Consider the following 22,071-nt stretch of genomic DNA (forward strand, 5'->3'; position numbering starts at 1 on the left):
GCATGTGACTCTTGATCTCAGAGTCGTGAGTTCAAGGTGCATATTGGCCTTAGAGCTTGCTTAAAGACATTAAAAAAAATACAGAAACTTGAGCTCCTCACATGGAGTCTGAGAGTCTTCCAGTCCTTCCCAGTGTCATTATGCCAGAACCTGTTGATGTGGTGGTAAAGTATGGGGAGAAGAAGCACCCTGTAAGTCTTATCAAAGAATCTTGGTCTTTCAGTGGGTCTGTGTCCCTGGGATGTGCTCTGGACAGTGTTTCTTGGACGCCTCCCTTACCCTGACCCCTCCCCCTTCACCAGGTGAGACCAGAAGGCTGAAGGGGGCTGGAGTCCCAGAATCGCCCCTCCCCCAGCTGGGATAAGGTTCTGGAGAGTCTCCATCCCTGCCGGAGAGCAGGCCCCTGTTGTGGAGAATGTTCTGGGAGATCAGGAGAGGTTTTTCCTCGCTCTTCATAGCGAGAACCTGGTAGTAAAACCTGTACAGGTAAAACCTAAGACTGTGGCCATCAGGAGTCTCCTACTCTCCTGCTAGTCCACACACTCAGCCTCCCAGCAATTTGTCAAAACCTTATTGAAGTGTTCTATCAGTTGATGGCCCCAGCGGCTTCTGCTTCAGGTGAGTGATCTGGGCTGTGACTTTGGATTGTCCCCTCTCTCCAGATTTCTGGGTTATGATTTTGACCTGTGCCCTTGGGTCTCTGATGGGTCCCAGAAAAGCCGCGGATATTCAATTTGCTCAGCTTCTTATCATTAGGATGGGAGTGAGGACTTCAAATTCTTTACGCGGGGGAGCTGAAACTAGAAGTCCCCTCTTTGCTTCTTTGTTGTCCTCCCCACCTTCCTACCAGGTTGGTTGTGTTGGTATAAAACATCCTGACCATTGCAAAAGCTCCTGAGTCTTGAAGAGAAAAAAAAAAAAATCACTGTTTCCGATCAGAGAGACTGCTTCTGAGTTATGGTGACACCAAGTCATTGCCTACCCTTCTCACTTCCTCCTTTTGTTGCTCAGGTTTTACTTATTAGCAAACTAGATAGGGGGTCTACAACAGATCTCTTAAATTGGGAAGTACTGGGTCTGCATGTGGGATGGGTGGGGTTTTTTTTTTTTTAGCACCTTTCTACTTTCCTTCCATCTGCTTCCCTATCACTAACCCCCTCCAAGCTTTGACAGGCAAAAATGTTTTATCAATCTTACACAAATACGGCTTAATCTTTACCCTGTCCTGCCTTCCTGCCCGTGGTTTTTTTTAAGTTTCATTTTTTAATTTGCATGTGAGAGAGAGTACAAGTGGGGAAGGGGCAGAGAGAGGGAGATCCAGAATCCCAAGCAGACTCATGCCCCCAGTGCAGAGCCCAATGTGGGACTCGAATTTACAAGCCATGAGATCATGACCTGAGCTGAGATCAAGAGTTGCTTAAGTGACTGAGCCACGCAGGTGCCCCCCACCTGTGCTTTTGATCACAGAGCTCCCCTAAGCAGCTGTGCAAGTTCTGTGTTAAAGTAGCAGCCCCTTTATTTAGCTGACAGCTTTCAGGCCCTCTCAATTACATGTAAGTCAAGAGGAAACCAGTGAGGGGCGCCTGGGTGGCTCAGTCCATTAGAGCATCTGACTCTTAATTTCAGCTCAGGTCATGATACCAGGGTCACAGGATCAAGCCCCACTCCGTACTGAGTGTGGAGGCTGCTTAAGATTCTCTCTCTCCTTCCGTCCCTCTCCCTGGCTCACGCACATGTGTACTCTCTCTCTGTGCAAACAAACCAGTAAGACAAAAATTCTGAGCAGCCTAAGGAATAATTGCTATAAAAACTCAGGCACCCTTCCTTCTTTCCCTAAAGCTGTTAATGGGGACAGATCAAGGTAATTGTATGGGTGGGGTGGATGGTCAGTTGGAGCCTAGATAAGGTAAAGAGGGCATCTATCAGAAAGGGGATAGAATTGATCAGATAAGTAAATATATTAAGAATAATGAAAGCCAGGTTCCTCATGTTGGAGAAGAGAGTTGCAAATATGGAAAGAAACTGGAATGACCCTGGTATTTGATCGCAGTGCTGGTATTGGATCATAATTGGAAGTTTTTATGTATAAAATCAGTATAAAAATGAAAATGTCAATGAGTATATGTGTGCATACATACATAAACATGTACCCATACATATGTACATACATGTACAGTCCAAGCTCTGTCCACTGAAAGGTTCTGGGAGCAAGCACCCCCACAGCAGTAAGTGTACTTGGCTCCCAGACCTTGGCTTTTAAATACCATTCTTCACTAAAGGAACCAGGCTTCTTGGAGAAATGGCTGATGCCAGGGCTAGAGCAGGAAGAATAAAGGGTGAACTTGGATTATTTGCCAGAAAGTAGAATAATGGGGACACGTCCAAAGGACACAGAAGCCAGCTTGAAGGGGTACCTACTGGCCAAGTCAGAGACAACGTGAACATCAAAATAATCGTAATACTAGATTGGATAAGGTAGGGAAACATGAAACCATACTGCTAGAAATAAATAAGTTAAATTTAAGGAGGAATGCAGTTTCAAAGAACTTCACAGAATACTTGTTAATTACAAAGGGAAAAAGGAGTAACTCTACAGTGCAGAACCCTGGCAAACGAGTAATGGGACAATACGAAATTGTCTGCCACCTGGTGTGTGGGTGTGTGTGTGTGTTTGCTGTTGATTCATGATGATATTCATTACAACAGAGTGATAGACCTTTACTTTGTGTGCTTTATGGTCTGTGAAGGACTTCAATATTTTATTTGCTTCTCACGATCCCCTTCTGGAGTAGGCAGGGATTATTTTTCTACCTTTGAGGATATGATATAATAACGGTAGTTTTTACAGCCAGGCAATAGTCTAAGAACTTTGAATGTTGCATACATTAATTCTCACAATTACCCTATAAGGTAGATATACTGTGATAATTCCCTTTTACAAATGAGACCAAGGCACAGAGAGGTTAAGTAACTTGCCCAGTGTCACACAGCTTAAAAGTTGGGAAACTGAGACTTGAGTCAGACATTTTGACTCCACATTTCCAGCTCTTATTTATAGAGTTGTGTTACCTCTGTAATTGAGATGCTGAGGAAAGGAAACACTTAGCTAGGTTAGGTGACTTGTTCAAGGCCCCTTGTTCCCGTGGTTGTTGGATTCTGCAAATCTGTACTGAGTGCCTGTTAATGTCAGGCCCTATTCCAGATGCTGGGTGAGTGTTACTAGGCAGCCAGAGCCCTGGGCCTCCTGGAGCTGAGGCTCTTGTGAGGTGAGTTGAAGAACTGGACGTGAGCCTGCTGCCTTCTGGTGTCAAGTCTAGACACAAAGTGAACTGCCTTGTTTTGCAGGGAGTGGGCAGCTGGTCAGTCTCTATGCTCAGTGGTGCACTTTCTTTTTTCTTTTGAAGGTCGCCTGGTAGGTGCTCTGGATGCAGTGCTGGATTCCAATGCACGGGTCGCTCCATTTCGAATTCTGCTTCAAGTGCCTGGGTCCCAGGTTTATTCTCCCATAGCATGTGGTGAGTTACTGAGTGGATCAGACGTTTACTGGGCCATAGCCACTGGTGAGTTTTGTTCCAGTTGGAACATTCCAAACCTTAAGGTCTAAGCATGCTGAGTATCTGCATGTTGGTGAAGCTTGAAGGTAACTCCTTTTAGAAACTCATCTGCTTTTATGAGTTCTTTTTTTTTTTCTTTTCTTTTCTTTTTTTTCACCCATCAAAAGCACATAAAGGCTACAAGCTTGGGCACCTTAGCTTGGGCATGCCAGGCTTTTGCGTGGTGTGCTGTTCCAGGGTGCTGTATATTGTTGAGTATGAATGGAACCCTTTTTTCCTGAATCTTGTTTCTGACATAACGAATGCCTTCCTGGGCAAGTGCACCTATCGTAATGGTACAAGGCATGGGGGTGGGGGGGCGACTGAGGGCTGTGTCTGACTTAGGGTAGTCTTCACCCCCTTGTTCCACGTTTGTGCTGCATTACTGGACTGCTGCGCCCCACGGGAATTTTGCAGTTTCCCCCCCCCTCCCCGCCCCGTCCCTGTCTTCTGTCCTCTTCTTCTGGGATTTCAGTCCTCCTGCACCGTCTAATGCTCTACTTGCCTCTCCAGCACCTCTGGGGCTGGGAATCAATCATTACATCTGAGAAGCCCCTTCTATTAAAAAACTAAAGCAAGATGTGTCTTTTTAACCACATGAGTCATAAACGTTCACCTTCTAGAAATTAAATTGGTAAGAGAGAAAGAAAAGGAAATCTTCTGTACCCCTTTATCAAAGTGCTGGTCTCTCTTCTGAGTACATGTGCTAATACACACAGAAGCTTCTAGTTTGGGTTTCACATGGTAAACACGATGCATGTTCAGTATAATCCATTAACCTTTGACAAGTTCAAAGAAGAAAATGTCTCTTGCCTCACATCCTAGCCACCCAAAGCAACCTCTGGCCACACTGGGTTCACCTCATTGAGACCACTTTATACTGTATTTAGGACAGGTACAACAATAGTTTTGAAGATGGTCAGAAGTACCTTTGTAAAAATGCAATCTATCTGACAATGCTGTTTTATAATAAAAGTGTTATGTTTTTACTTGATTTCAATAAACAAGAAGCTGAAGTAAAACCAGAGAAACTTCAAAAATGTTTCCTTAACGTGAGAGCTTATTTTCTAAAAGGTTCATCTAAGACTAAGGGAAGAGATTTGTGAAAGTGTCACAGGGTTAGGATTGTGGCTTTTTAAAGCAGTGTTGCAACTCTGACCATGTGTGTTGACTCACCAGCCTAGAAGACAAGGATGCCAGCCTTCATATGCTCCAGCCTTCATATGCTCCCCCCTTTCTCTCCAGCCTTTCATTTAAAAACGTGTTACTGTTAACTTGACGTTGTAATTTTCATTCTGTCTGCCACCATACTGTCCACCGTTCTTTGGCTTTGTCCTGTATTTAAATTGATCTAATGCTTTTACTCAGGTAGGGCTTTCCTAATATCGAATCTTTAATTTTGGCTCATCTCTTGATTGGCTAGATTACAGTTTTCTTACCCCAGTTATGTCTCACATTTGTAAGTATCTGTCCCTTGGCTTTGGACTTGAATGATACTTCGGCTGGGTATGATAGTCTCCAGCCATCTAGAGTATAGTGGCCATTGCTCCAGAGTCTTCCTGTATTTAAAGAGGCAATGGGAGAAATCTTAGGGTGGCCTTTTTTTTTCCTCTCCTTTTTGTCCCCTTGTGGGTGATGTGCTTTTTTGTGCCTGTAACTGTCTAACCCTTGAAGTTAAGTAGTTTAGTAACTTCCTTGGTTACTGCTTTGAGCACATTGTCAGGAACTTGATGTGCTCCTTTAGTATGTAGATTGAGGGGCACCTGGCTCAGTTGGTTAAGTGTCCAACTTGGCTCAGTTGGTGAGTTTGAGCCCTGTGTTGGGCTCTGTGCTGACAGCTCAGAGCCTAGAGCCTGCTTCAGATTCTGTGTCTCTGTCTCTCTTTTCCCCTCCCCCGCTCAAGCTCTTTCTCTCAAAAATAAAAATAAAAACATTAAAAAAATATGTAGATTGAGGGGCGCCTGGGTGGCTCAGTCGGTTAAGCATCTGACTTCAGCTCACGGTCTGTGAGTTCAAACCCCACTCTGTGCTGACAGCTCTGTGCTGACAGCTCAGAGTCTGCAGCCTGCTTCAGATTCTGTGTCTCCCTCTCTTTGCCTCTCCCCAACTCATGCTGTCTCTCAAAACTAAATTAAAAACTTGAAAAAAAATTTAAAAAATATGTAGATTGATTTCTTTAATCACTTCAGGAAATTTTCTTCTGTATATGTATTTTTAAAAATGTATTTTATGTTCCATTTATTGGAATCCCTGCCTCAAAGATCCTTTATGTTGGAAAGCTATTGTCTACTTTTCATTCCTGTTTTTCTTGATTTGTCTTTTCAACTTGTATCCTCTGTGCTGTTCATAATCCTTTCCAACAAGTTCATAATTCTGTTTTCAGCCCTGGATCCCACACTTTGCTTAACTTCTTCCTCCTCTTGCTGTGTTTTTATTTATTTTTTATTTTTTTAGTGTTTATTTTTGAGAGAGAGAGAGAGAGAGAGAGAGAGGGAGAGAGAGCAAGCATGAATGGGGGAGGAGCAGAGAGAGAGGAAGACATAGACTCTAAAGCAGGCTCCAGGCTCTGAGCTGTCCACATACAGCCCGACACAGGGCTCTAACCCACAAACTGTGAGATCATGACCTCAGCTGAAGTCGGATGCTTAGCTGACTAAGCCACTCAGGTGCCCCTTGCTATGTTGTTTTGATCATGATTTTCTTAGGTGTCTGCTCGCCCTTTCATGTGTAATTTCATCATCTCATCTTCATGCTCTTGTTTTACTGAAGTCATGTTCTTAACTGTCTTGGACTATGAAGCATTTGTGAGAATTTCCCTTTCTTCTTTGAGGGTTCCGTGTTTTTTTTTTTTTTTTCTAGGGCACAGTCTCTGTCTTTTGAACACTTTCTGTTCATCTGTTGATGCTCTTTTGCTGTCAGATGTTGGCTTGGTTGCTGTGCTGTTCCTCTGCATCCCTGGACATGCTCATGCTTGGACATGGTTAGCTAAGACTGACACTGTTATTTGTACCAATGTTGTATGATTTTCTGACTGGTATTTAGGGGACAGAGCAGAGAGGACAGGTGTGCTGCTGGGCGGGATGTGGGATGTGAGGCCGCAGGATCCTCTGACTTTCTCCAGTTTCTTTTTGGTTTCTCTCCTCTCACTCTGCCCCAAGCCAAAGAGTTGGTCTTGCTCTGGATTTAGAGCTCTTGATGGGAACATCTGGAGTTTGGTCTCCTCACTAGGCTGGCTTCTGGGGAGTCTGTGGAGCAGGGACCCTGCTTAGATCCTGCATCTCTGTAGCCTGGGAGGTCTACAGTAGCCATCTGGGGCTCCCGGAGCACTTTCAGACCACAGTGAGTAGATGGTGGCACAGGACTCAGCCTTATGGCTGTGGCCTAATTTACTCATCCAGTCCTTTATTAGATACTTAATTGATTCTGATGTTTCAGCATTTTCAAAACTTAAATGAACATCCATACACTTAAATATTTCAGGATGCTTCTTCATCCTCAAAGTCCATTCACGTGAAATGTTGGGTGACTGCCACGTACCAGACATGTGCTTGGTGTCAGGGTTCCTTGGTGAGTGTGTGAGGGGAGTTTTCCTCCACCTGGAGTTACAGGGCCCTGGGGGATACAAAGAGCAACCTGGAAGTGGCAGGTCCAGTGGGCCCGAGGATTAGGAAGGTGAGAGGTGGCAAGGCCCTTGACGAGCACATAGTAAGGAAGTTCTGTGTCGGGGCATGTACTTTCTAAGGCCATCTGTACATATATTTGCCAAACTGCATGCTATAAAGGTTGTAGCAGCTTAGCTTGCTTCCCCCACACCCCGTCTACCACCGGCAGTGTAGTTCCGAGCAGGTTGAATTCCTAGAACATTCTTTCTCTTGAGCCAGGATCTCAAGGATCTGCTTTTTTTAGTTTCCACTTGGCTGAGTATTTGCCTTGGACCTGACCCATGGCAGGTCTACAGATGCTTCATGTTCTTGTGCTGTATTGCCCACAGAAGGTCCCCTGTGTAAGCAGCGGTTCTTTCCAGTGCTGCTTTTCTTGGGTTAGGGAAGAGAGAACGGGGAGGGGCTTGGGCTTGTGGTATTGATTTAGATACTTAGGCCTCTTCTGGGAGTTATGTGGGCATCCTGCACTGTGATATTGACTCAACCATATTTAATATTTTATTGTGTCTTGAGCATTGAGAAAGGATCCCTGCCCAGGGTTTTAAGTCTCAGATAAAGCACAAACAAGAACTGTAGGAAGGGCCTGGGCGGCACCAGGACGTGGGCAGGGACAGGAAGAGTGGCCTGCAAGAACGATTTATATCTTCATTTGATTTCGGCTGTTTGCACGGCAGGATGGGGAGACATAGGAGAGCTTTTGAGAATAATTTTTTTTTCTATTTGCTTTTAAGCAGAGGTAGAAGAGCTAGGTAGAGAATGCCATGGGTGAGCAATATTATTTGGCAGCAGATCTGTGGATGATTGTGGTTAAAAGAGATAAGCAATAAGTTGTTACTATTTTTTAACTGACATGCCATGAATTTCAAGGCTTTATGGACTTTACTGGCCTCGCTGGATAAAAGACACATGATGAGAGTGCGACGAGCACTTGTTTAGAAGAGGGTGAGGAGGACTATGCCCTGTCTTTCAGGTTGGAGCTCAGATGCCCCCTCCAAGAGACCCCACACACACCCCCTGCCAACCGCTCCCCCCACTCTGCTGGTGGAACCCCTCCAGCACTTACCTGTGCTGTCACTCAACTTTCTTTGTTGTCTACCTCTCTAATGAAAATAAAAGTTTTCTTAGAGTCCTGCTCACTCACTAACACCTGCTCACTCACTGACACCCTCCAGTGTCCAGGGTAGATAGAGCCTGGTATTCAGCAAATAGTAAGTGTGCAAATAAGCGAAAGCAGTCAAGTAGGGACTCTGGCTTTAGGGATGAGTAAGTAGTCGGTTACTCAGAAAAGGTGATGGGTTCAGCACGTCAGTGTCCTGTATGTGAGGAGTGAGAGAGGGGGCATGAGGTCACAAACAAGACTTCTCGGCCTTTTCTGAGAAGCCACGGCAGGGAAATTCTATGGCTGGGTGAGGGCCTGGGTCAGGAGCTCTGTAATGAGCCACCAGCACCATTGACAGTAGAAAAACTTGTGAAGGAGGGATCTTGCTTTCTTTAAAAACAGAAAGAAAGAAAGAAAGAAAGAAGGAAAGAAAGAAGAAAGAAGGCATTTTTCTTTTTTTTACTGTGGTAAAACATATATAACCTAAAATTTGCCATCTTCACCATTTTTAAGTGCACAGTTCAGTGGCATTAAGTACGTTCACATTGCTGTGCAACCATCTCCACTGTCCATTTCCAGAAATTCTTCATCTTCCCAAGCTGAAACTCTGTCCGTTAAGCACGACCTCCCCATTCCTCTCTCCCTGCCAGCCCCTCCCCAATACACTATACTTTCTGTCTCTGTGAGTTTGACTACTCTAGGTCCCTCATGTAAGTGGAATCATACAGTATTTGTGTTTTTGTAACTGGCTTATTTCGCTTAGCATAGTGTCCTCAGGGTTCATCCATGTTGCAGCAGGTGTCAGAATTTCCTTTTTCTTTTCTTTTTTTTTTTTTTTTTTTATGACCGAGTAACCTTCTATTGCATGTCTACTTTCCCTTTGATATTGGATATAATGATTGGTGCATGATTAGAAAGCAAGGATGTGGTGTGGGGAACCAGGAGAGTCAATTCCCGGAGCCAATTCCCGGACCGGGTTGGGGAAGGAGGGAAGAGTAGGGGGAGGAGATGAGAGGTCTAGGGCTCCAGCCTGGGGTGGGCCAGCTTCTGACTGAATTGACACCTAAGCATGAAGAGCTCATGGGGACCCTGGAAGAGCAAGGAGACTTTGTTGGGGTTTCTCATCTGATGTCTCAGCCTGTGCTTTATACTGCAGTTGAAAAGTCCAGGCCATGCCTGGCTGTGAGTTAGCGATTTATCATTTCGTGTTCCTGTTAGTAGGTGACTCTCTGTGCTATTGCTGTGCCAAGTTTTCACCTTTCTAATAAGGTCTAGGCCCATGGTTTTGAGGGAAAGGGAGAGCAGGAAAATGGGGGAAAGGTAAGTAGGTGGGCATGACGATGCCATGACACATGTTACACCAGTAGAGTACAGAGATTTTCAAGCAGACCAGGGCGAGGTGCCCACCTGGGTGGGCAGAGGCATACCTGCCTCTTGAGAGGGAGTAAGTGGGTAGTTTGAAAAAACTTAGTTAATATTTCAATTTGGAAAATGAAAAAAAAATACAAGACTTTGAAATTTCCAAGTTCCATTAAAGGAAGCTGTGGTAGTGTTGCTAACAAAATATGTGGCATAGGTTTTTAAAAATTGAGAATCATAGCAGTTAGGCTTTCCAGCTTAAAAAATACTTTCCTTTCACACACTTTCCTTATTTGTTCCTTTTAACAACGTATAGGTATGTATAATTGGTGACTTTGGAGAGGGAGGAAGCAAGGCCTAAGTTGCTTAGTAAGTTGCCAGGGCCACATCTTGCATCGAATGCCTCACTGGGTAGCTCAGGCACAGGTCCTTCTAGAACGTTCTCTTCAAGTGTTCTTTCTGATGTTTCTTATCTCTGCCCTTGACCGTGGCTGGCGTTTTAGTTTCTTGTATTCTGCATCACTGTTTGCTTTGTCTTTGGAGAGAGAATTTTATTACAGGAGGAAATGTTCCAGGGTGGATCAGATTAGTGTCTTGGTGAACTTGGTGCCAGGGCAGCAAAGGAAGTGCCAGCCAGATCTTTTTTCAAGAACAGAACTCACTGTGCACTTCAAGGAAAAACTGGGAGGCAGCCCTGCAGGAGGAAAGTAAGAACTTTTTTCTGGGTGCACACTCTGAGGTCACTCAATATGAGTTGTCACATTTGTTTTTAGTTGCTTGGGATTTCCTTCAATAATACTAACTGGCGTTTTCTGTGTAGGATTTACCCTTGGAAATGGCTGAGACATGCCATGGCTAATGCTTCTTTTCATTTGAGGAGTTTCTGTCACCAGGCTCCTACTGGTTTAAATAATTTTGCTTATGCTCAAATAATTAAACTCACTGAAGATGTTTGTCCATGAGGGATGTTGCTTATAATTATTTTTAAAAGCAAGAAAATCCTGAGTGTAACTTTTAGACTTAGTAAATTGAAGGTCAAAAGTCCTATTTAAAAAACCCATGCTTTTGACCTGGGTAGACACTTGCAGACCACACTGTCTTGCGTTCTCCAGGTAGCCATGGCCCCCTGCCTCTCTTGCAACAGGCCCTGTTTCTCCCACTTGAAATAATTCTTCCCCATGAAGTCTCTCCTTACCTAAGTCCTGATTTGTTGCTGGACATACTTCAGAATAGATATGACCTGCATTGAATCTTAGAGTTGTGAAGCTGGGAATCAGACTTCTCTCTGGCATCTCACAGATTGTCTGACATCAGCACAGAGCACGACCTGTTGGACAAAAGAAACCACCTGGAGAGGATCTTCGCAGACATCTGGTTTCATCTCTTCCATTTTAGTAGATGTGAGGAGACTGACCGAGGCCGATGGGTTTCAAAATAAGATGACTTTGGTGAATGGCTTTTTATTAAATGATTCCTTAATGGTCAAAAACAAAGGCAGAGCTTGGGAGCAGAAGCCTCCAGACTCCCTGGGGTGCCCAGAGCTCTGCCTCTCCCTCAGGTTTTGCTGGTCTGGGTGTGTTGTCTGATTGGGGTTACCCTGGTCTCCATGCCATCGAAGCTGTTTGCTACCTGAGGGCTCACTTTAGGGCTTGCTGTTGCCCTGGCTTCTTGGACTTAACGCTGTGAACCTGATGTATCTGAGTGGCCTGGGCGTGGGAGTGATCCTGATTGAAAAAATAAGGAAATTCAGGGAGTGTGAAGTCCTCCACCCTGTTTTCTTGCTCTGTTTTCACTTCTGATTTTACAAAATACTCTTCCTCAGGTGTGGAGGTCACTTTATCCAAGTTGATGACTTGTTTTTGTTAAAAAGAGATTTTAAAGTGTTTCTCATTGTGAGGATTTTCAAACATACCCCAGAGGAGTGAGGACATTATAATTACATCCTCCAGGCCCATGCGTGGGGATCAGAACACAGGTGCATTCGGTCATGGTTTTCCCCACTTTGCTTTATTTCTTATTCTCTGCCTTCTCCTCACCCCTCTGATGTGTATTTTAAAGCAAATCCTAGAAATTGATATTTCACCTCTACATATTTTAGTAGAGATCTTTGAATCTATGGCCATTTTTTTGCCCCTACAATGGCATCATTAAACTTGTGGAGTTAACTGGGACTCTCTGATGTCATGTGCACTCTCCATCCCAAGCCTGCATGTCTGCTTAAAGAGTCTTTCATAGGTCTGGATGGTTCTAATCCACATTCAAGAAGGACCACACACTTCATTGGGGTGGTTGTGTCTCTTGTCTCCTTTAGTCGGGAAACCCTCCCCCACCCTGCTTTTTTCCCCCAAGTCATTGACTTAGTGAAGAAATTGGGTCACTTTTTACATAGAATGTCATGTATGCTACGCTTCTGTTTGTAGGGCTCACCTCCTTGTATGTCCCCCAGACTGGGGGTACTTGGAAACGTTCAGTTAAATTCAGGTTTAGTGTCTTTAAATTTTATTTATTATTATTATTTTATTTTATTTTTTAGAGAGAAAGTGCGAGTGGGGGAGAGGGGCAGAGGGAGGGAGAGAGAGAATCTCAAGCAGGCTCCACACCCAGTTCAGAGCCGATGAGGGTCTCCATGTCACGACAATGAGATCACGACCTGAACTGAAATAGAGTTGGACTGATTAACCAACTGGGCCATCCAGATGCCCCCGACAGTTTTAAAAAAAAAGATACCTGATAGGAGGTTCCACATCTTTTATACCATGTCCTCTCAGCAGGCATGTATCCCCTGCGTGTCCTACTCTTAGTGATGCTTAGACCAGCTAATGAGTTCAGGTGCCCCTTTTCCTTGCCTTCTTCCCCTTCAGCCTTTCATCTAGTGGTTTCACCTATTGTAAACACCTGCCCAATTAACTTTTTCTCTACATGTCATAAAGTGGTGATTCCTACCCCCCTAATTCAATTTGTGCTTTCACAGCCCTGAGCTTCAGCTTGACTGTGTAGAAGAACTTTAATTCCTTAACTGGGGTTACTTGTTCACCCTGAGATGTGGTACATTCAGAAAAGAGGGGAGGAGAATGCTGATGTTGGTGCTTTACTTGCCTATTAGCGTGAGGATTGGGTGCCCTGGTGATTTGCAGTGGTGACAGTGAATTGTTTCAGGTTTTTCCTTCTTCCCACCCTCTCCCTTTTTAGTATTGTTTTAAAGTTTAAAGTGCTCCTCACTCCCAATATTTTATCATGAAAATTTTCAAAGTACAGGAAGTTGGGAGGATTGTACAGTGCACAGTAGACGCCAGGAGTTTTTATACATCCAGTGTGCATCTGTTAATTGTAGTCCTTTGTCATGCTCAGATTGTGCTTGTCAGGCTCATCTGCCCCTTGGAACCCTTTCCTGTGGCTTCCGGCACGTGGTCCTGCTCCCAGTCACCTTTGAGTGCTTCTTTGTTTTCTGACCAGTGAGATGTTAAAGGTTCATCTTGTGCATTTTTCTGCCTCTTGTGTGGATCCGCCATTTTTCCAGTAGCCCTTGGTTCCTTTTAGTGGAGAACGGTATATAGGGGCCACAGTCTGGTGTAGGGTCCTTCATTGTTACTGGGTTGCCACTGCTTCTAAGGCTTTTCAAATAAGCATGAGCTAAGAAGTGTGTGTTATGAAAAAGCAACATAAATCATGAGTTCATATTTTTAAAAAAAATTTTTAGGTTTATTTATTTTATAAGAGAGAAAGAGTGTGAGCAGGGAAGGGGCTGAGGGAGAAAGGGGGAGAGGGAGAATCCCAAACAGGCTCTACACTGTCATTGCAGACCCTGATGTGGGGTTCGAACCTACAAACTTGTGAGATCATGACCTGAGCCAAAATCAAGAGTTGGATGCTTAACCAGCTGAGCCACTCAGGCACCCCAATTATGAGTCCATATAAATTTTCTAATTCAACTGTAAAACTGCATAGTTATAACTTAGCTTTGATTTTATATTTTTCTCTTATACATTGAAAATCTTGATTTCTAACAATACATAATTTTCTATCTCACATCTACATCCACATACATATTATTTCTAAATAATACCAATATTAACAATAAGAGTGCCGAATGAAATTTAAGGTTTTGCAGCTCTGTTTGGCCTTAGAATATATTTAATTATGGATGTATAGTCAACATTGTTTAAAATACCTATTTTCTCTGTGTAATCATTTCAATAACCTGATAAGTCTATCCATTTACTTAAATTAGGGATTACTTTTTTCCTTTATTGGTTTAACCTTAAAAAAAAAAAAAAGGAAAACTCTTTTGATTCCTTAATCAAACCTATAGAATCTGTAAACAAGATATGTGTAAAGGAGCCAGGCTTTCACTGCTGTCCCCTCCCTGCCTCCTTCCCTCTGCTATTAGGAAACCTGTCTTTTTCTGACTTAGGTTTCTACTGTTTTGTTTTACAAATATACGATACATTCTCCCACCTTGTTTTTACAAAGGTCACACATACTATGTTCTGTCCCTTGCCCTTGTTCACTTAGGGACATATTCTGGAAATCATTCCATATCAGAGAGCAGAGATTATCTTCTCCTTTGTTTTGTCTTTCATTTTGTAGGAGTACCATAGTTTATTCAGCCTGTTCCCTAATGAAGGCCATTTGTGGTGTTTTCATCCCTGGCCATGGCAACGTCTCAGTGAGTAACCTGGCAAATAGTTTTGTACCTTTACTGCTGAATCATTGGGCTAGATCACCCTTTCAATCTCGCAATCACATCTCTAGTAAATGAATATGAAGCTTTGTTTAGATATTACTAAATTCCCCTCCCTCCCTTAGATTTGTGCATTGGAAAACATTACCATCAGCAATGGATGAAAGTACCTGCTTTCCCAGATTTCGTCATTGGATCTCTTGTCAAACCTCTGGCTTTCTGTCAGCCTCATAGGTGTTTCTGCATATTTCTCATTTGCTGTCCTTTTATTATGAGGACGTTGAGTGTTTTTCATGTTTAGGGCTGTTTTCAGAAACTCCTTGTTCTTATCCTCTGCTTTTTTCTATTAGGTGGTTCTTTTCTTCCCCTTAATTTTTAGGCATTGTCTCTGTATTAGGAATATTAGTCCTTTATCTGGGAAATGAAATTACAAAAATCTTTTTCCAGTTTGTCATATCCTTTAGTGGCTTTGCATTTGATGTGTTTTACCTCCTAGAGGTTTTTTTAATGTAGTGGGATTTAGAATGCCTTTCTTTTATACTTTGTGATTTTGAGGCATGGTTAGGAAGGTTTTATTATTCCCAAGTTATACATGAATTCACTAATTTTTTTAAAGTACTTGTAAATTAACTTTTTTTTTAAATTAATACTTTTAAAGCTGTTCTTCTATGTCTTCTGGCTTGCGTTGTTTCTGACAAATCTGTCATTCTTTGTTGCTCTATCATTATTGTCTTTTTTTCTTCTTTATCACTGGCTTTCAGCAGTTGCAATAGATATGCATTTACGTGATTTTCTGGATGCTTTTTCTGCTTCGGGTTTGTTGAGATACTTGGATCTATGTGTTTATAGTGTTCATCAAATTGGAAAAGAATTTTAGCTGTTTTTTCCAATATATACATATTTTTCTGTTCTCTGGCCTCTGTTCTCCGCCCCGCCCCCCCCCCCCCCCCGCCCCGGGGCTCCAATTAGTAGACTGCTTGCTGCTGTTCCACAGCTCACTGATGCTCTGTTATTTCTCTTGTTAATCCCTTTCCTTCTGCTTTTCATTTTAGTTTTTAATCACTATGTCCTAGTTCCCTACTCTTTTTTTTTTTTTCCTGTAATGTGTAGTTTACTTTTAATCCCATTCGTGTATTTCTGATTTTAGACACTGTTTTTCCATCCCTAAAAGTTTGATTTGGTTCTTTCTCTATATCTTTCATGTGGTCTCTCACCATCCTCATGCGTTCCTCTGCTTTTTGAATATTTGGAGTATATTTATAATGGCTGTTTCTGTCCTTGTCTACAGATTATTTTATCTATGTCCTTTCTGGTTCCATTTCTATTGATTTTTTTTCCTTTGGTTAATGATCAAATTTTCTTACTCCTTTGCTTCTAATTCTGAGAAGTGTTTCTAATGGCACTAATACAAGGACACTTTAATGACTGTTTCAATTGCAAATTAAAAATATTTTACTTTCAGTGTCAGGGAGGTTGGTCTTTTCACTTATTGCAAATACTTTTAGGGACTTAATATGAAGGCAGAAAAGGTCAAGGAAATTACGTAAAAGTATTTAAAACTTATTTTCTTAAGCAACATAGATGTGTATGTGTGAAAATACTGTCAGTCATGATGACGTGATGTTGATATTGGGCTTTCACAGGTTTCTGTAAAGATGCTGCTTCAGGCGTGGATTAGATGTTAGAATATCCACTTGAAGAATGTGAGGTTTCTGTAAATTAAAGGCTTTGGTTCAATCCTCTCCCCTGCTCATTTGTGATTTTTACTCAAATGCTGTTTCTGAGTTACTCTTGTATACGATGTGTTAAATGAAATTGAGAAATGGTAGTGTTGCTTTTAATTAGCCCCTTTATGGTCCATATGGCTTTTAGTCCAGGCATTTGACGGTAGACATTTAGTGTTTGGACAATAGAGAAATGTACTATTTCAAAGGAACAGATCTGAGCTATGCACATGGAATGCCCATTCATTGTAAATTAGGATTTAGATGGCCACGAAAGACCCTTAATTCATTTGGGTAGTTATTAAGCAGAGAGAAACAGTTGCGTTTTAAAACTGAAGCTTGGGTCATGTTATTTATGGCTGTGTTCGTGCAGAAGCTGTAGGTATAGACAATGAGATGCTTGTTTTATTTCCTGAAAACCTCCCTGGAGGAAACCTAGGCGAATAAATACTGTGTGTGAGTTTGAAAGTGACTCAGCTCTTGGGAACTGCCCACCTAGCTCCCCAGGCTCCCATCTCCACTGTGTGTTACCATAGTGTGAGGCCTTAGGAGCCCGGAGACGTGGCCTTGAGCTTGGCTCTTCTCTGCCCTGAGTTTTCTTACCCAGAAAATAATACCACCTACCTTGTGCTATTTTTATTAAGATAAACTATGTCAAGTGTATGACATATCTACAAAATGCCTGGGAACATGCTAAGAATTCAGAAAATGTCCTGTGTCTACCACCTACGGCTGTTCTGCCTTAGAGTTGGTAATTTATAAATCATCATGGTTGTTTGATCTGTGCCTAATTGGGGCTTCTAATCCTGGATTTTAGTTTTGCATCGGCATTTATAAATCTGATTTGAGTTCTTGTGTGGGTAATGTTTACGATCCTCTGAACTTTAATTTTCTTGGGAAATAGAAGTCTTATTTTGTCTTAATAAAACAGGGTATAATTTTACCATTTGGACTTCTGTTAAAATCCACAGTATTCCTATAAAGTGTGGTTTTAAACAGCTATATTGGCCTCCTAGGGCTGCCACAGACTGGGTGGCTTAAACACCAATATTTATTGGTTCTCAGTGCTGGAGGCTGGAGGTCCATGATCCAGGAGCTGGCGGGATTGGTTGTTCCTGAAGCCCTTCCCCTTGGCTTGCAGATGGCTGCCTTCTCCCTATATCCTCACATGGTCATTCCTGGTGTCTCCTTCTCTTCTTTTTTTTCTTTTTTTTTTTTTAAAGTGGACTTTTTTTTTTTTAAGTTTGTTTATTTACTTGGCAGGGGGAGGGGCAGAGAGAGGAGATAAAGAATCCCAAAGCAGGCTCCATGCTGACAGCGGGGCTGACAATGCTGGGCTCAAACTCACGAAACCATGAGATCATGACCTGAACCGAAATCAAGAGTTGGACGTTTAACTAACTGAGCCGCCCAGGTGCCCCCCTTCCTCTTCTTAAAAGGGCACTGAGTTCTCTCCAACCCAGGCGCCACCCTTATGACCTCACTTAACCTTAATGACCTCCTTCAAGTCCCTGTCTGCAAATATGGTCATTTTAGGGGGTTAGGGCTTCAGCATATGCATTTGTCTGGGGCAAGGGATACACTTCAATCCAGAACAACTCTCCTCCGTCTTGGTTTTGGAAGACCTGTAGCAGAAGCAGTGGGAATATTGCTATGTTGTTCATTTGTAGACCTTTTTATCATTCTGCCTCTTCAGTGGTGACACTTTCTCATGTTCTTATTTTTCTCTACATTTCCTGCCACTCGTATGTCTGTGGTGTGGTGGCTTTCCAGCTTTTTTTTTTTTTTTTTAATGTTTACTTATCCTTGAGGGGGCAGAGGTTCCGAAGCGGGCTCTGCACTGACAGCAGAGAGCCTGATGCCGGGCTCAAACTCACAAACCGTGAAATCGTGACCTGAGCCGTAGTCGGATGCTTATTAGCCTCCTAGGTGCCCCTCCAACATTTTTTGAGCATGACTCACAGACAGAAAAATATTTATGTATGTGTGCTTACCTCTAAAAAATACTTTACAATCAGTGGTTGCCCTTATAAAGTGACACGTATTCTCTTTTTCATTTTTTCAAAAGCTATTTTCTGTTGGGTTACTTTGTGTAATTTGGGAAGCCTGGCTACAGCATCGATTCAGAACTTTGGTGTGTGAACTCTGTTAGTGACTTTCCTTTTTAGTCCTTTGGGGCCGAGGACAGGCAGTTGGTTTGCACTGATTTATAGTATTTTGGAAGCCTATCATAAGACTTCCCTGCAGAGGAAATTATAGTTTGGAAAATTTCCCTGCCATTTGGCAACTTTTGTAGGAAATGGAAGACAGTAGGGTGGAAAAGTTTCATCATATTGATTGTCTTGGCCAGGAGAGACATACAGCTATGTCTTCTATTCAACAACAGGGCAGATTGTAATGAAATCTAACTGTGGCTCAGTGATAGATTTTTGTATTTTTATGTGCCTATTTTCTCTTTCAAGGTGTAGGCTTGGTTTTATTTTAGAATTATCTTTCCCTGTCATAAGCTTCTCCCTGTAGGTAGAAGAATCTTTTAAAGAATAGAGGCGTACATTTTTGATGACTTTGTCTCAATTCTTAATTCCATGTGCTACACTGTTGGGGCTTGATTATAGTTTTATTCATGGTGTCTGCGGTTATCAGTTGAGGACAACCTCCTTGTTTAGCTGTTAACAATTAACTGTGCTGGACCTGTGAGCTTAATGGGATAAATGAAAACCTGTTTCATGTCATCCAGGAAGGAAGATGCATTCAGGAAATTGGAAAGACTCTTAAGTACAAACACAAAATGTTTTTTTTTGTTTTTTGTTTTTTTTTTTTAAGTGTCAGGCCAGAGGAAGTAATGGACCTAAAGATTATGTAAATGTTACTTTGAAATTGATGGGTTGCTTGGGTGGCTCAGTCAGTTAAGCATTCAACTTCCGCTCAGGTCATGATCTCGTGGTTTGTGCATTCAAGCCCCGTGTCGGGCTCTGTGCTGACAGCTCAGAGCCTGGAGCCTGCTTTGGATTCTGTGTCTCCCTCTCTCTCTGCCCCTCCCCACTCGCACTTTGTCTCTCTCGCTCTCTCTCTCAAAAATAAACATTAAGAAAATTAAAAAAAAAAAAAAAAGAGATTGAAATGTAGCTTGTTAGGGGAGGGCCCCAGAGTACTTCAGGGTTGTAGAGAATGAGTTCATACCCTGCTCTTGCCTTTCATTCTATATATTTGACCTCAGAGAGGTACTTGAGCCACCATTTCCTCATTCAGTCTTCATTACACAGCAGTGACCTAGTCCCTGGAACAGAAAGGTCACAAAGGTGAGTCTTCTCCTTTCTCTTGTTCTTCCTCATTCTGCCAAGATCGGTCTTTCTTTCTCTTTCTTTCTTTCTTTCTTTCTTTCTTTCTTTCTTTCTTTCTTTCTTTCTTTCTCTCTCTCTCTCTCTCTCTCTCTCTTTCTTTCTCTCTCTCTTTCCTTCCTTCCTTCCTTCCTTCCTTCCTTCCTTCCTTCCTTCCTTCTTTCCTTCTTTCCTCCTTCCTTCCTTCCTTCCTTCCTTCCTTCCTTCCTTCCTTTCTTTCTTTCTTTCTTTCTTTCTTTCTTTCTTTCTTTCTTTCTTTCTTTCTTTCTTTCCCCAAGAAAGAAGGTCTCATACTCAAAAGATTGGTGACCAATAAAGATAATTTTTCTCATTTATTCTTTGCTTTTATTAAAAATACCCTCACCAGGGCGCCTGGGTGGCTCAGTCAGTCAAGCATCCAACTCTTGATTTCAGCTAAGATCATGAGTTCGAGCCCCACATCAGGCTCTGTGCTGACAGTGCAGAGCCTGCTTGGGATTCTCTCTGACTCCCTTTCTCTCTGTCCCTCTCCTGCTCTCTCTCAAAAATAAATAAGCTTTAAAGAAAAAATATTATGACCAGTTGGTTTTATTATAATAGATAATAAAGGACAAAGACCTAGAAAGAGTAAACCTTAAAGAGAAGGGCAGAGGCCCAGGCATCCCCAAGGCACCTGTGCAAGTTTATTGGCTTCAGTGAAGACCCAAGGACTCTCTCGAAATGGTGTGATGTACTGTCTGCCAGCTAGGAAGACGCCATTGCTGACCCACAGATTTAGGAGATGTTTTTTGTGACTAACACCTACACGGTTGCCATTGGAGGACGCTAAATGACAGATACTGAAGCCAAAGGTGGGCAAAACTGATGTCTGCCTGAGGCGCCTCAGTACTGAATGTGAGGAACCACACAGATAGTGTGGGGCCGGAGTTCAGGTACACAACATTTAGAAGCTTCACGAGAGTCATGCTGTGAAACGTGGGACCGCTTGGTTTGATTTTGTTTTAAAAGGATCTTTCCCCCTTGTAAGAGGAATGGAGAGCCTGAGGGGCCAGGGATTCCCGCCACAAGGGCCCCCTGGATGGGAGGGGGTTGGAGAGTGAGAGGATCCTGACCATGCCTGCCCAGAGCTGGCTCTCCTAAACCCCACCTTAAAGAGCAAGACTGGGTTGGTGGCGGGGGGCTGATGGAAGGCTGGGCAGATCACTGGTTGGTATGCCCTTGATGATGTCTCCCTCCCCCATGTTCATACATTGAAGCCTCAGCCGCCAATGTGATAGTATTTGGAGGTTGGACCTCAGGAGCTAATTAGGTTTAGAGAAGGTCCGCAGGGTGGGGCCCCCATGATGGGATTCCTTATAGGAAGAGGAAGAGAGACCAGAGTGCTCTCTCTTTTCCTTATGAAGAATTCTCTTTGATTGCTCTGATGACTCCTTCCCAAGGAGACAACCTAACACAGATGTTCTTGATACTCACTGACCCCAAGTGCACAAGTCTGGAGTGAGTTCTCTGGCATTCTATGCCTGAGGTTTTCCTAAGATCCCTACATGCATCTATAACTCTACAGCGAGGAAGGCTGCAAACAGCATTCACAAAGTTTGGTGTCAACAAAATGCCTATCTGGCTTTTGTGAAGTGGCATGTGGCTCTTTTGACCACTGTGCCTCACACATCGGCAAGCTTATTCTGCACTGGTGTTTGGTAGCCCTTAACCTTTGAAGTTAGAGTATCTCCTGCTTCCCATTTGGGAAATCTGATCCTCTTAGCTGGGCGTTGTATCTGTTTCTGTTCTACACACACCTGATGCACATGTGCCTTTTCTTGTCCAAGACCATGCTTGCTTCAAGTCAGGGGACTTTTTGGAGCACGTGCTGTGTGCCAGGTCCTTCACTAGGAGCTGACATGGTCACCGTACCAAGGTGCTCGTTGTCTAATGGAGAGTACTAGGAGGCTCCTTGAGAGGAAATACTAAAATAACTAAGCTTTTTGGTAACAGTGTTGCCTAATGCTTCAGTAATGGAGTGTTTTTTTTTTTTTTTTTAATTGGCTTTGTAAGAAATTAACTTGCTATATAGGACTTAACTTTCTGTGTTTTTTAGCATGCATTATAAAACATTCTTTTTTTGAATGTTCTTAAGGGATATGGTTGTGAATGATACGAAGTATAGATGGGTAAACCTGGAGATTTCCTAGGTTGTTGCTGTATTTAATGGTGCCTGTTGCAAAGTGGCGACACCCTTGGGCAACCTGCAGCGCTTTCTCAAGAGGCTCTTTCCTCTGTGAACCTGGGCTGAGGTCCCTCTTGAGGGATCCCTGTTCACACAAGGTAAATAAACCATGTGAGACTGTTCAGAATTGGCCGGCTTCCTGGGGCTTGTTTCCCCCAGAATAGCTGCGTAATTATAAATGTTTCCATCCCTTGAGTGGATGTGGTAGGAAGTCCATGCATCAGTGAGGCTGGCAGGAATGTCTGCATAGCAATCCCAAGAGTGACCTGATTGGTCACCTGGCTCATCCATGTGGCAGTGGACAGGTGTTTGCAAATCCCGGTGCTGTGGTGAGGGAGACCGTGTCTCCGAAGGAGGGGGCCTTCCAAGTCTGCTGTGGCCCAGGATGTGAGAAACCAAAGTGTTTTAATAA

The 22,071-nt window shown here is 43.0% G+C and overlaps 1 protein-coding gene across 5 annotated transcripts in view; it reads left to right on the plus strand.

Moving 5' to 3' along the window:
• Positions 1–22,071, plus strand: part of TBC1D8 (TBC1 domain family member 8) — a 111,277-nt gene that overhangs the window by 37,452 nt on the left and 51,754 nt on the right. For 2 of the 5 annotated variants that reach the window (XM_027069299.2, XM_027069300.2), the window contains exon 2: positions 3,405–3,560. The exons of 1 other annotated variant lie outside the window; for it this stretch is intronic. In XM_027069299.2, the coding sequence (XP_026925100.1) occupies positions 3,405–3,560 (156 nt within the window). The remainder of the gene's footprint in view (positions 1–3,404; positions 3,561–22,071) is intronic. 2 more of the 5 variants (XM_027069301.2, XM_027069302.2) reach the window with 1 other exon arrangement.

Source organism: Acinonyx jubatus, chromosome A3 (assembly GCF_027475565.1).
Source record: "Acinonyx jubatus isolate Ajub_Pintada_27869175 chromosome A3, VMU_Ajub_asm_v1.0, whole genome shotgun sequence".
In the NCBI taxonomy this organism is placed as follows: Eukaryota; Metazoa; Chordata; class Mammalia; order Carnivora; family Felidae; genus Acinonyx; species Acinonyx jubatus.